This window comes from Mandrillus leucophaeus, unplaced genomic scaffold (genome assembly GCF_000951045.1).
Source record: "Mandrillus leucophaeus isolate KB7577 unplaced genomic scaffold, Mleu.le_1.0 Scaffold4, whole genome shotgun sequence".
NCBI classification, from domain to species: Eukaryota; Metazoa; Chordata; class Mammalia; order Primates; family Cercopithecidae; genus Mandrillus; species Mandrillus leucophaeus.
Window position 1 is genome coordinate 1,278,288 of NW_012104253.1, and position 14,042 is coordinate 1,292,329.

The 14,042-nt window shown below is 40.7% G+C and overlaps 1 protein-coding gene across 1 annotated transcript in view; it reads right to left on the reverse strand.

Annotated features, from left to right (window-relative positions):
• Nucleotides 1-13,589, reverse strand: part of RCOR1 (REST corepressor 1) — a 57,048-nt gene extending 43,459 nt beyond the window's left edge. Inside the window, exons 1-2 of the mRNA XM_011991794.1 lie at nucleotides 13,559-13,589; nucleotides 12,832-12,915 (exon numbers count right to left, since the gene is read on the reverse strand). Coding sequence (XP_011847184.1) covers nucleotides 12,832-12,915; nucleotides 13,559-13,589 — 115 coding nt within the window. The remainder of the gene's footprint in view (nucleotides 1-12,831; nucleotides 12,916-13,558) is intronic.
• Between the last annotated feature and the right edge of the window lie 453 nt (nucleotides 13,590-14,042).

Consider the following 14,042-nt stretch of genomic DNA (forward strand, 5'->3'; position numbering starts at 1 on the left):
AAAAAAAAAAAAAAAAAAAAGGTATTTCTTAGTGGGAATTTGTTAAAATCCCACTTTACAGAATAAGTCAGTCCCCAACGCCAACTCCCAGAGAAGTGACTTGTCTGAAGCTTGTTTTGGCAGAGTCACCAGTAGCTGCTGGTAGGGCAGCGATGAAAATGAAAAGTGCACTTTTCAAGACCTCCCACATGGTTTCCTTAAGTGAAACAAAAGTAAGTTTTTAACCTTAGAAAATTAAATGTGCTCCAGCTACCCTTATACAAAACAAAAGACTGGCCAGATGCAGTGGCTCATGCCTACACCCTGTAATCCCAGCACTCCGATAAGCCAAGATGGGAGGATTACTTGAGCCCAGGAGTTTGAGATCAGCTCGGGCAACATAGTGAGCCTCCATTTCTTAAGATTTAAACAAAAAACAAAAAAAACATAAATGCTTAAGGTGATGGATAAAAGATAAAAGATGAAACAGGAAGCAGATTAACAGAAATACAAGCTACCTGCATCAAATTGCTCCAAACAAAGAAGGGGACCCACGAGGACTTTTCCCCAACTTTCTATCTCTGGCAGCAATAATCTTAATTCTGTTCATTAAAGATGAAAGAGAGTCTGTGTTACAGGAAGGCTCGGTGGGTTCCTCAGCTCTGAAAAAGAAGCTAAACCCCATTGTGAGATAGAGTACGAGAAGGTGGGCTCTCCTGGCCTGTGAGAGGGAGTTGGGAGGGGCAGGCTCTCCCACTGTTAAGTCCTACCATTTGCAATGTGGAGGGTTTTCTATTCTTCATCCAATAGAGTAGCCTTCAACAAGCACTGCTATATAAACAAGATATTTAAGAGCTTTCAATGTAGGTCGCAGCAAAGTTATCTTTTATAAAATACATTGTTTATGTTGAAATTACTCTCCACTGATTTAACAAATATTTCAGGCCTACTGTGTGCCTGGTGCTGCTTCGATAGCTGTGATTAAAATAGACAATCTCTGCCCTTACGGAACTCGCATGTCTGACTGGGGAGAGAGAAACAGTCATACAAATAATGAATTCCAATTGTTATAAGTGCCCGCGAAAAAGAACTATGAATGCACATAATTGAGGAACCTGATCTGCAGAATCAAGGAGGGCTTTCTTTTCAACCGGGGAGAGGACATTATAAATTCCTCTTGTACTTGTGTTATTTATAGTAGGAAAAAAGAAGAAAATCTAAATGTTCAAGAATGAGATGTGGGCCAGGAGCAGAAGCTTACGCCTGTAATCGCAACACTTTGGGAGGCTGAGGTAAGTCGACCACACTTGAGGTCAGAAATTCAAGACCAGCTTGGCCAACACGGTGAAACTCCAACTCTACTAAAAAAAAAAAAAAATACAAAAAACTAGCCGGGCGAGGTGGCGGGTGCCTGTAGTCCCCGCTACTCGGGAGGCTGAGGCAGGAGAATGGCGTAAACCCGGGAGGCGGAGCTTGCAGTGAGCTGAGATCCGGCCACTGCACTCCAGCCTGTGCTACAGAGCAAGACTGTCTCAAAAAAAGAAAATGAAAAAAGAAAAAGAAAAAGGAGAAAGCTTCTCACTACTGCACCCGGCTGGTCTTTTTTAAAAGAAGGAAAATAAAAGAAAGAGAGAGACAGAGAGAGGAAGAAGAAGAAGAAGAAGAGAGAGAGAGAGAGAGAGAGAGAGAGAGAGAGAGAGATGTGGGTGAATAAATTATGCTACAAGATGGGATATTATTCAGGATCAAAACTCGGTTTAATTTTTAATTGCAGGAAAATTAAAGTTGAAAACCGTTACACAGATGTAACCATTTGTGCTTAAAATCAGAGTGCATATAAGCATACAGAAAAGATCCAGAAGCAAACTTTAATAGTGGTTATGTCCACACGGTGGGGTAAGTTAGAGGCTATTTTTAATAATAAAAATAAGCGTGTGTGTGTGTGTGTGCGCGCGTGTGTGTGTGTAACTCTTTCCTGAATTACTTGAGAGTAGCTTTCATATATTATGACTCTTAAACCTTCAGCAAGTGTTTTCTAAGGGTTCGTATACTGTCCTACATAACCACAGGACAGTAAATTAAATATGGAAACAACACTTTAATCTGCATCCATAGAACAATTTGGTGAACTGATCCCAAAATGTGCTTTACATGTGCTGAAGAATTTTAAAGTAAATCCCAATTATTTCATTTCATCCCTACATATATTAATATACACCTCTTTTTAAAATGTGGGCATATTTGTTACATAACACCAATGCCATTAACACACCAAACAAAAACAGCAAAATTCCTTGGTATATGAAACTGTTATACTCACACTAGATTGGTCTAACATGTACAAGTCCAACAACAGCAATTATTGGAGCGGATGTGGACCAAATAAACTCTGCATTTTACTGGTAGCAGTGTAAACCAGTCTGACCACTTTGAAAATAATTTGGCACTGATCTCTCAGAGCTAAGCATATATATTCCAGACGGGTATCAAGAAATAGGTCCAAGAATGCTCCCAGCAGTAATATTTGTAATAGTCAAGAACTGATAATGGATGTCCACTGTCAACAGAAAGGATAAACTAAAACTGAAAAAATGAAATGTTTTTCTGTATAAAGATACAGATTAGACATTAATACGATTACAAGGTAAATTACTGTTTAATAGAAGGCTACCACTAGTATGTAAATTCAGCTCATTCAGTTATGTTTATTCTAGTAAGTTTTGCCCATTTTAGCTAGTTCTAGAGCACTTGAAAAAATTAAAATGATAAAAATATTTTTCACACACTCAAAAGACTCATTTTAATCATACGCTTCAACCTCTTCTAGTCATATATTTTTAAAAAGCTGAAAACCAGGCCAATATAGGCGTACCCTATCACTACTGCTGCTCACACACAAATCAAAGAATTAGTAAGTTGTTTTGCTTTGTTTTTTTCCCCTCAACTTTGTATTTTAGAATCGGGGGCACGTGTGCAGGTTTGTTACAAAGATACACAGAGTGATGCTGAGGTTTGGGGTACAAATGATCCATGACTCACTCAGTACAGTACTTAAGAGGTTCTTTTTAAGCCCCTGTCCCCATCTCTCTCCCCATTCTAGGTAGTCCCTAGTGTCTTGTTGATTGGTCCCATTTTTATGGCCATGTGCACCCAATGCTTACCTCCCACTTGTAAGTGAGAATATGTGATATTTGTTTAAGTACACTTCTCCTTCACAGCGCTCAATGAACTTACTTACCAGTGCAGTTTCCTGTAGACTGTAAGCTACACTTGGGCAGGGACTTGTCAGATTGTTTGTGTATTTCGCCAGTGCCTGCCAGCGCTTGGTACACAAGCAGTTGTGCAAATTACTGAGTAAACAAGTGATAGCCACAAGGTAAGGGACAAAGAAGGAAACGTTAGAAGATTCCAGACAACCCAAGTTACAGAGCAAATGGCAGAAAAGCCTGTATGTGCAAATCTCTATCCACAGGAATCCCGCACTCCCACCACCTTCTCATTCATTCAACAACTTATTTATCATACACCCACCACATGCCAAGAGGGGACTGACAGAACTGAACACACATACCAAGTTCCTCCACTCAGTTTTACAGTACAGTGGAGAGAGATGAGAGACATAAAATAGATAATATGTCAGCTGATGATAAGTAGAATGAAAGAAAGCGAGTTAAGACAGTTAGTGGTTTGTGTGGTGAAAGAAGGCTTCTCTGATATAATGACACTTAGGCAATAACCAGAATGAACTGAGGGGGTGAGCCATGTAGACATCTAGGAGAAGAGTACTCTAGAGGAAGAGAACAGAGAAGACCCTGAGGAGGATATTTTGGGTGAGTTCAAGAGGGGAGAAGTGGGGTCAGACTGTGTAGGGCCTTGTTACTTCCAGGTTCTTTTTTTGTGTTATTATTATTTTCTTTTTTCTTTTTTTTTAAGACAGGGTCCTGCTGTCGCTCAGGCTGGCGTGCAGTGGCACAATCACAGCTCACTGCAGCCTGGACCTCCTGGGCTCAAGTGATCCTCCCACCTCAGCCTCCCAAGAGGCTGACACTACAGGCATGCACCATCATGCCTAGTTAATTATTTTGTAAAGATGGAGTTTTGCCATGCTGCCCAGGCTATGTCAGCAGGTTCTTTTGACTTTAACTTACAATGAATTGAAAAGCTATTGGGATACTTTGAATAGAGACACCTGACATTTACTATGTATCTACATGAAAGTTTAGAATTATATATGACATAGCTGCACATTATTCATATTACTTGAAACTTTCATATACGATACAGTAAGTCAAACATCCTAAAGTAGAAATGAATTTTGTGTATGTCATAGGTACAGCTCTTATTCCAAGAAAGCTAAAACTTATTTTTAAATCCCTAATTTAAACTTGTCTTTTGACTCAACTTTAAATTACCTACCTCCACCATGTTACATGCAATTCTTTTCTTTAGAGTTAATAGCTAGCTTAAAAAAAAAAAAAATCAGGCCAGGCACAGTGGCTCACGCCTGTAATCCCAGCAATTTGGGAGGCCAAGGCGGGCGAATCACAAGGTCAGGAGTTCAAGACCAACCTGGCCAACATGGTGAAACACTGTCTCTACTAAAAATACAAAAAATTAGCTGGGCATGGTGGCGGGTACCCATAATCCCAGCTACTAGGGAGGCTGAGGCAGGAGAATTGCTTGAACCTGCGAAGCAGAGGTTACAGTGAGCTGAGACTGTGGCACTGCACTCCAGCCCAGGCATCAGTACGAGACTCTATCTCAGAAAAATCAGCCAGCTTGTTTTTGGCACAGCTGATGATCTCCATTTTTGTCTATTTTAACACTGAGACCCATGATTCTTACCACTGGACCAGTTTTTCCTCATTTTTATAAAATAAAAAACCCAAAATCCAAACACTTAAATAACTGCACAAACACTTACTATATATAACTTATAAAATGCATAATGCATAAACGAGCAAGACCATCTGTTTCTATGGATATCCAATAGCCAAAAGTTACCTTGCTAAATTCTACACCCAAGGCAACAGCAGCCCATCTGAGAAATTTGCTCCTTCAGGGAACTATCAACATCATTCAGTATGAGCAATTTAGTTGATTATTTATTTTTTAAAAAGCAAACTATAAACAACAGACAAGGCTATAATTGAGTTTTCCCTCTAGTTCCACTCCCCTTCTTTTCAAGCCCTACCTTAAATAATAATAATAATAATAATAATAATAATAATAACAACAACAATAATAATGATAATCAAACAACAACAAAAAATCCTCAGATTAATCTATCCTTTTTATTAAGACTCTTGGGACACAGTTTTGCGTTATATTTGACCACACGTGCCTGGGTAAACTTTTTGTGTTTCGTAAGTCAGTAAAAGGAACCAGAATGGGCCTACAATCTGGCCTAAACTCCACATATATATATACATATTTTTTTGGGACGGAGTCTCGCTCTGTCACCCAGGCTGGAGTGCAGTGGCCGGATCTCAGCTCACTGCAAGCTCCGCCTCCCGGGTTTGCACCATTCTCCTGCCTCAGCCTCTCGAGTAGCTGGGACTACAGGCGCCCGCCACCACGCCCGGCTAGTTTTCTGTATTTTTTAGTAGAGACAGGGTTTCACTGTGTTAGCCAGGATGGTCCCGATCTCCTGACCTCGTGATCTGCCCGTCTCGGCCTCCCAAAGTGCTGGAATTACAGGCTTGAGCTACCGCGCCCGGCCTCCACATATACTTTAAACTCTAATATGCTCATTTTGTTAACGTTCAGCTGCTTCTCTAGACGAACGAAGTCCAAACTTGAAGTAGGTCTACATGTAAGCACAGAGACAAGAGGGGACTGCCAAAAGTACAATGCACAACGAAGGGGTGTCCGTGTGAAGGCAAGAGGTGGTATCCTAAAGCCGGTGGGTAGGGCTGAGCAAGGTGGACATTTAGGATGCAGACCAATCGGAATGAGGATGGCGTCTCCAAAGGTGGGCAGCGTGGAATGGAGTAAAGAGGATGTGCAGACATGGGGTATAGAATCCATGCAAAGGGTAGCTGCACAATATCACAACGGGGACTGAGGAGAGATGATATTGTATCACAGCAACAGACTGCCTCATAGGGGTTCAACAGAAACATGTGGAGTAAATGATGGAACAGTGCGCCTATACTTAACGGCATTTAATAGTCTTTAAAGACACGTTAAAGGCTGCCTGAACCAGTCACTAAGCCCACAACCCTATGGTCTCCATCTCTTTGGGGCAAGTTGAGATGCTCCTGACTTGACTTCCTGAATTTTCATCATGCCTCCTTTTAACAGCACTGACCTGGTTAGGCAATCAACTTCTCTGACTTGGAATTGTATCAACAGCTTACTACCACCAATAAACCTCTTCTCTACTCTTCTCTAAACCACAGGACTGTCAAGAGCTTTTTAGTGTAAATCATATCACTTCTAGCTAAAAAACCTTCAAGGGATCCTCCAAACCTTTAAGAAGCTGGCCTGCTTTTCCAGTTTCATTTCTCTATGCCCCAGGGACAACACTTGTCAGAGTCAGGCAAATCTCCAAAATTAAGCACTGGATTTCCTCTGCACATCTTCACACCTTTAAAAATGAAAATGCTGGCTGGGCGTAATTTCAACACTTTGGGAGGCTGAGGCAGGCGGATCACTTGAGGTCAGGAGTTCAAGACCAGCCTGGCCAACGTGGTGAAACCCTGTCTCTACTAAAAATGCAAAATTAGCTGGGTGTGGTGGCGCATGCGCATGTAATCCCAGCTACTCCGGAGGCTGAGGCAGAACTGCTTGAACTCAGGAGGCAGAGGTTGCAGTGAGCCAAGATCGCGCCACCGTACTCCAGCCTGGGCAACAGAGCGAGACTCCATCTCAAAAAAAAAAAAAAAAAAAAAGGAAATGCTATCATTTCCTCTGTTTAGGGTGCACTTATGCCCCTTGGTCCAGCCAGCAAACTCCTACTCACGCTTCCACATTTCAATCAAATGTCAACCATCTTCAACTCTTTATTTCTACCTAGGAAAGCCAGCACCTTCTGCTAAGTCCCAAGGGAAACATCAGAATACTGACTCAATGGTACATGGGAGATGCTTGATGTAAAAATGATGTGAGTCAACTGTACTCTTCTCCAGTAAGTGAACATTTTCCAGTTTCTCAGTCTGCCACCCTCCAGATTACACATGATGGCAGATTGTGTACTTCATTCACTCCTTTGTTGCTGAAATCTCAAGTCATGGTTTCATCAAGTAATTTTCCATGACCATTTAATATTTAAACTCATTGTTCTAATCTATGTTATTGGGAATTATTTACACTTTCTCAACATGAAATGTCTCTACAGGCCACATTTTCTAGGCATATCCCATAAGTTATATCTCTCATTAAATGAGTTTTACGTAGACACAGCCCAAAAACACTAGTATAATATTAATGTTTTAAGCATTGAATTATAATTTATTAAATGAAGCAGCCTACGAAGGCAGACAGGTGTGGTAAATATAGTCTGGAGACAAGAGATCTAGCTAAAACTGGGCTACTATAGTAACTAGCTATGGGACCTTAACCATTTGACTTTACTTCTATAGACCCCAGTGTTATTATCTCTAAAAAGGAAGAGTTGCCCTAGGAAAACTACATATAAATTATTTGCTCACATGTTCATTTTTTCTGTCTCTCCATTAGAGTATGAGATTCCTGAACCTTTCACTCCTGGTACATTCCCAGACACAAAGCTGTTCAATTTAAAATGTAAATGAAAACTCAGAGGATAAACATGAATTCAGTATAACCTGAATTGAGATACTTTTGGACAGAACTTGTTACCACAAGTCTAAGATTCACCTAAAAGAATAAATAAAGAGCCAGGAACACTGAAAAGAATGAAGTCCAGGCACAAAGCATGTATGAGTTTAACGTAAGTGAAGGAAAAAATACAATTCAATAATTTCAGTTGCCATAACGATGTAAAAAAGAGGGGAAGACAGAAGACATCAGTCTGTTTGTAATCTGGGGATGGAAGAGGGGTTCGTAGCATGACAATATACCAGATAAACTGTGGCATGGCTAGACAGTCCACTAAAAATAAATGAACTATCAAGCCATAAAGAGACAGAGGAATCTTAAATGCATATTGCTAAGTGAAAGAAGCCAATTTGAAAAGGCGACATACTATATGATTCCACCTGGAAGGCATTCTACAGAAGCAGTAAAATGATCAACGGCTGCCAGGGATTAGGAGGTAGAGTGGGAGATGAACAGGTGGAGCAGAGGTTTCTTAAACCAGTGAAACTATGATAACTACATTGGTGGACAGGTCATTATACATTTATCGGAATCCACAGAACACACAACACGAGAGTAAAGCTTAATGTAAACTCTGAATTTCGAGTGATAAAAATGTGTCACTGTAGGCTGGTTGATTATAACAAACGTATCCCTTTGGTGGACCCCAGTGCAGGATGTTCACACTGGGGGAGGCTGTGGGTGTGTGGGGGCAGAAGATAAATGGGCACTCCTTGTACTTTCTGCTCAATTTTAGCTGTGAAGCTAAAATGTCTCTAAAATATAAAATCTATTTTAAACAACAAAATAAGAAATGTATTAAGGGGCAAAAATCTTCACTATTGCTTTCTTTAAAATGATGGCTTGAGCCCAGGAGTTCAAGGTTGCAGTGAGCTATATGACTGTGCCACTGCACTCCAGCATGGGCAGCAGAGCCAAGATCCTCTCTTAAAATGTATGTATTTTATTTTACTGATACACATTAGATGTACATATTTCCAGGGTACATGTGATAATTTGATACATTCATATAATCAAATCAGGGTAACTGGGATACCCATAATCCTACATATTTACATTTTCTCTATACTAGGAATATTCGAAATTCTTCTCTTCTAGCCCTTTTTTTTTTTTTTTTTTTTTTTTTTTTTAAATAAAGTAGAGGGGAGGTCTATGTTGCCCAGGCTGGTCTTGAACTCCTGAGTTCAAGCATCCTCACCTCCACCTCCAAGTGCTGGGACTACAGGCACATGCCACTGCACCCGGCTAACTTTTGGGACTTTTAGAGACACGAGGTTTCACCACGTTGCCCAGGCTGGTCTCAAACTCCTGAGCTCAAGTGATCCGCTGGCCTTGGCCTCTCAAAGTGCTGGGATTATAGGGGTGGGACATTGCACTCAGGCCCTCTTCTAGTTATTCTGAAATGTACAATTCAAGGCCAGGTGCAGTGGCCTGCGTATGTAGTCCCAGCTACTTGGAAGGCTAAGGCAGGAGACTCTCTTGAGCCCAGGAGGTGGAGGTTGCAGTGAGCCAAGATTGCACAACTGCACTCCATCCTGGATAATAAGAATAAACCTCTGTCTCAAAAAACAAAGAAGTGTATAATTCATGAATGTTAACTAGAGTCATTTTACAGATCAGGTTTTTTTTTAAAACAGAGTTAAAAAAAGAACTAAGATTCTAAATATTCATCAATAGGTAATATAGGTAATTTTGTTTAAAAAAAAGGATAAATTATGATACATCCATATTATTTACAGTTAAAAAATTAGATAACTGGAGATATACTGAGATGAAACAGTCCCAGATGTACTTATGAGCAGACTGATAACAGTTCACATTTTGTGGAAAACAATTACATATTATGCATTAAGTACTGTTTGAATTTTCTACAATAGCATTTATTTTTATAATCACAAAGTAACTTTATAAGCTTTCAGTAACCCTAAGAGGCAGAACTCTGAATAGCCACTTTGAAAAGAAAAGAAGCACAAGAAAAGCCAGGGCTCTCCAGACATCCTTATACACAATTTTTTAGTATCTGCTAGAAATATGTCCTAAATCACTTATTTCTACTTCACGTCGGAATAAATGCTGGACAACCAAGACTTCTACATTCTTCCAAAACTGAGACACCTAAATTTTCAATAGAGTAATTGTTAAACATACTGATATATCCATATGATAAATATTACACCTAGTTATTTAAAACCTTTATAAGCAGTTTTAATAACATGAGAACTGCTTAGCAAGACCATACACACATACACACACACACAGATAATCTATCATCTCACTCATATAAATACGTACAAAAAAAAATTGGAAGAAATACCCCAAAGTGTTTAACGGTTATCACCACTGGGTGATGGAATAAGAGGTGAATGTTTTTTATTCTTTATACTTTCATCTATGAACTTTCAACAATATGTAAATGCTACTTTTAGGTAAGTGTTTTGTTGTTTTTGTAGTTTTGTTTATTTCCCAGTGTAGAAATGATTGCTCGCTGCTGATTACAAAATAATACATTTCTACAAAGCCGTCCTCATCCTGCCTTCTCTCTAGTGGACTTGGTTCACTCTAAGTGCTCCGTGTTTACTCAGTTAATAAATGGAAAGACAGATGAATTCTATAAAGTCAATCCTTTTTTACCCCATCTAAGGAAAACCCCTAGGTCCCATGCACCCTGAGGCCCTTCCACCCTAACAACTTGATTTCCCTGAAAAGTATGTCTGGAAGCCTTTCCATGACAAAGTAAATAAATCCCAATATTCTTCTTCAATTTTCATAACGTGAATGCTACCGATGAGCCCTGGCTTAGTTCATCTGTCTCCCATTGCTTGACACTGACAGGTTATTTCCACGGGTTTGCTGTGCAGACACTTGAGGTTCAGACCCTGCAGCGGCCATTGGGGGCAGGGGAGTTGGGGCCTCCAGCTCGAGTTGGGCTCTGGAGGAAGACAAGGAACCTGTTCCTAGCGCTCAGCGGGGCCCTGCGACAGCTGTGGCTGTGGCTACCGCCAGGAAAGGGACAGAGAGGCAGGATAAGGTCAGAACTGCTGGGGCTGGGGCGGAGACGGCTGCTCCCAGGTCTGGGTGCGCCCAGGCGCCTCCCCCCGCGGCCAGTCCCACCTCCGCTGCTGCTCCACAGCAGGAGGGCGCAGCCCCAGCCCCCACAGGGCTAGGGACCCGTGTACGGGGAGCAGGCCGGGTGCCCCAGGATGAACTTGAAGCCCAGCACTACCAGCTTCTAGCTGTGGGAAGGGTTGGTGGCAAGAGGGACCTGGAAGCAGCACTGGGCCCGAGGGCAGAGATCAAGGATGTCTCCCTAAGGGTGGCCCTGCGTAATGGCTGCCATCTCCAGGTCAGCGGGGGCCACGTTTGTGCCCGGAACATCAGCGTGCCCCCAGAGAGCTTGACCCAAAGCATCCTCCAATTCCCAAGAGAATTGCCCCCGGTGCTTGGGCCCCCTGGGAAGCCCTGCTGGCAGAAGCAGTAGGGGCCAGCACCTCAGGCTGATCGGGGTCTGGGATCCGGGCCTGCGTCCAGACTGCCTTCACGCTGGTGCTCCTCTGGCTTTTCTTTGGTATTCCAGCTCTCCAGTTCTGAAACCAAACCTGGATTCGTGGCTCAGAAGTCCGTTTTTCTGGCCAGTTCTTCTCTGACGGTAATTCCAGGGAAAAGGTCCGTTTCAAAGGCCTCAGTAAGAATTGTGTATTGACATCTGTCAAATCTGGTCCTCCTATGCCTCTGGCCTGGCTCAAGTGTGTCTCTGCCATAAGCTGAGCTCGCTGTCCACTGGGAGCCTCAGTGGACAGGTTAGTTTTTTTAACGTTTAAAGTTTTAACCAACTTTAACAATTAACAATTGTTTAAACAATTGTAATCAGGGCTTACAATAAAACTGTAAATTTATTTTATAGGCAATATCACTGTTTAAAAAGCAATTAACTTTCCATATTCTGCTCTTTTCTTCTGTGTCTATGAAAAATAATATTAAAATTAAATTCTGACTCCAAAGACTCCAATAAGTAATACAACAGGAAAAGTGACTAATAAACTTTAAACTGTAATAACAGAGAGATAGTGGCTAACAGGCTGAATGAACACAGCCTGAGAAATAAGTGAGATTATGACCCACAAGTGAAGCATCAGCAAACCTGGATACTACCTGTGGTTCCACCACTCACTATTTGTGCTACTTTTACAACCCACTGACTCTTTGAACTATGGGATGCCATCTGTAAAACAGAGACAAAATCTTCCTGTTACTGTGAACACTGAATGATACAGGAGTATGAAAAGCATTTTAGTACAATGCTGGCATAAAGGTTCAAAAAATGCTCAGTATTCTTAATATTCAGTTCCGAGTACAATTTAAGATGGACATTGTGACCAACTGAAACACACTTAGGAGGACAACAGGAGATGAAAAGAGACCCCAAAATAAAACCATCTGAAATGGCACCTGAAGCAACTAGCTTGGACTCAGACAGTAAAGGAGATACAATGACTGAACATTTAAAGGACACATATGGAAGCAAAGTTATTTAGCGAAGTTCAGGAAAACAAAGCTTTTACAAAGGGAGGCAGATTTTCAGTGCTCTGTAAGAAAGAACATGTTCAAAAATGGAATAGATCGCAGGGTGCAGTGGCTCACGCCTGTAATCCCAACACTTCAGGAGGCCGAGGTAGGTGGATCACCTGAAGTCAGGAGCTTCAGACCAGCCTGGCCAACATGGCAAAAACCCATCTCTACTAAAAATACAAAAATTAGCTGGGTGTGGTAACGGGCACCTATAATCTCCACTATTCAGGAGGCTGGGGCTGGAGAATCACTTGAACCCAGGAGGCAGAGTGCAGTGAGCCCAGATCGTGCCACTGCACTCCAGCTTGGGCAACAGAGCAAGACTCCATCTCAAAAAATAATAATAAATTTTAAAACTCTTCAAATTATTTATCTTAAAATATAGAAGAAATATAATACATATAGAAACTTTTAGCTTCAAAGGTACCTTTAAAATCTTACATTAAACAAGAAAGGTAGAAAAAAAAGTGCTCTAAGACTTACACTTTGCTTCTGACAGATTTTGATTGGGTGACCAGACCAACATGCCAAGATTGTCCCGTTCTTGACTGCGTCTTGCCAGTTTGGCTTGAGAGAAAGAAAAAAGAAAAATCTCATTAAAATTTAACACATATAATAAGCAATAAGTAACAATACCTTTTAATGTATTGTTGAATACACCCACCTTTTACCTGTATCTGTACCAATGGGACCACAAACTTAACCTCAGAGTGAGGATGGAGATGGGGGAGGCGACAGAGTCTGCTGAAACATTTCTACTTGCAAGTCCTTTCCTACTTTTACTGATTTTACAGTATGCTGCTCTGCTTTTAGACATGAGACATCCAAAAAGAAATCCACACATGCCAAGGTGCTCAAAGGTTCTTTTAAAATGTTAATTCTTCACGTGTGCTTGCAGCACCCTTACCCTTCTCTGCCTGAGTAACCTTTTAGTGACTTGGCAATAGAAATTCCAAAATTCTTCTAACAGCATTATTAAAGAATAACCATTTAAAAAGTTTAACCTGAAAGTAAACTTCTAAAATGCATACTAATTCTTAAAAATCTGTGATGCAAAATAGTAGGCCAAAACGTTTAAAAGTGCCAAGGGTGGAGCTCACATGTATTAGTGAATTAACCGCAAGCAACTGTCATCTACTACAATACACATACCTAAAACATTATCTTCACAAGGCAAAGACTCAAGAAACAGGAGGTTCAGTGACCATACCTTCACAATGCTTAGGCCCAAACTTATTCATTCTAAAGGTTAATTTTGGCCACTTTTTTTCCTTTAAATAAACTACTCTGAAAATATGATGAAAGTTATGGAACCTAAACTCTAAGGGGAAAAATGCAACTAAATATAACATACAACCTACTATAAACAAAAATCTAGGAAACCCACAGTCTGGTTAACGAATTTCTTCTTTTATGATACCGCCAGATCTTCCATCTTTAATTTTGTCTACCAATGTGTTCTAGGTTTTATAAAGAGGAAATTTTACATTTTTAGTAAAATCTGAGAGGCAGTTACTTTAAAGAACCATAACAGAATAGTGAAAAGGACCCAAAGTGTGAACAGTATGAATTAGGTAAAATTAAAAGTTGAATTTATGTTGCAGATGGGAAGAGGATGTAGATGAGAAAGAAATATGACAAAAAAGATGTAGTGACCATCTTTGAGTTTACCCTTTTTTGAGACAGAGTCTTAG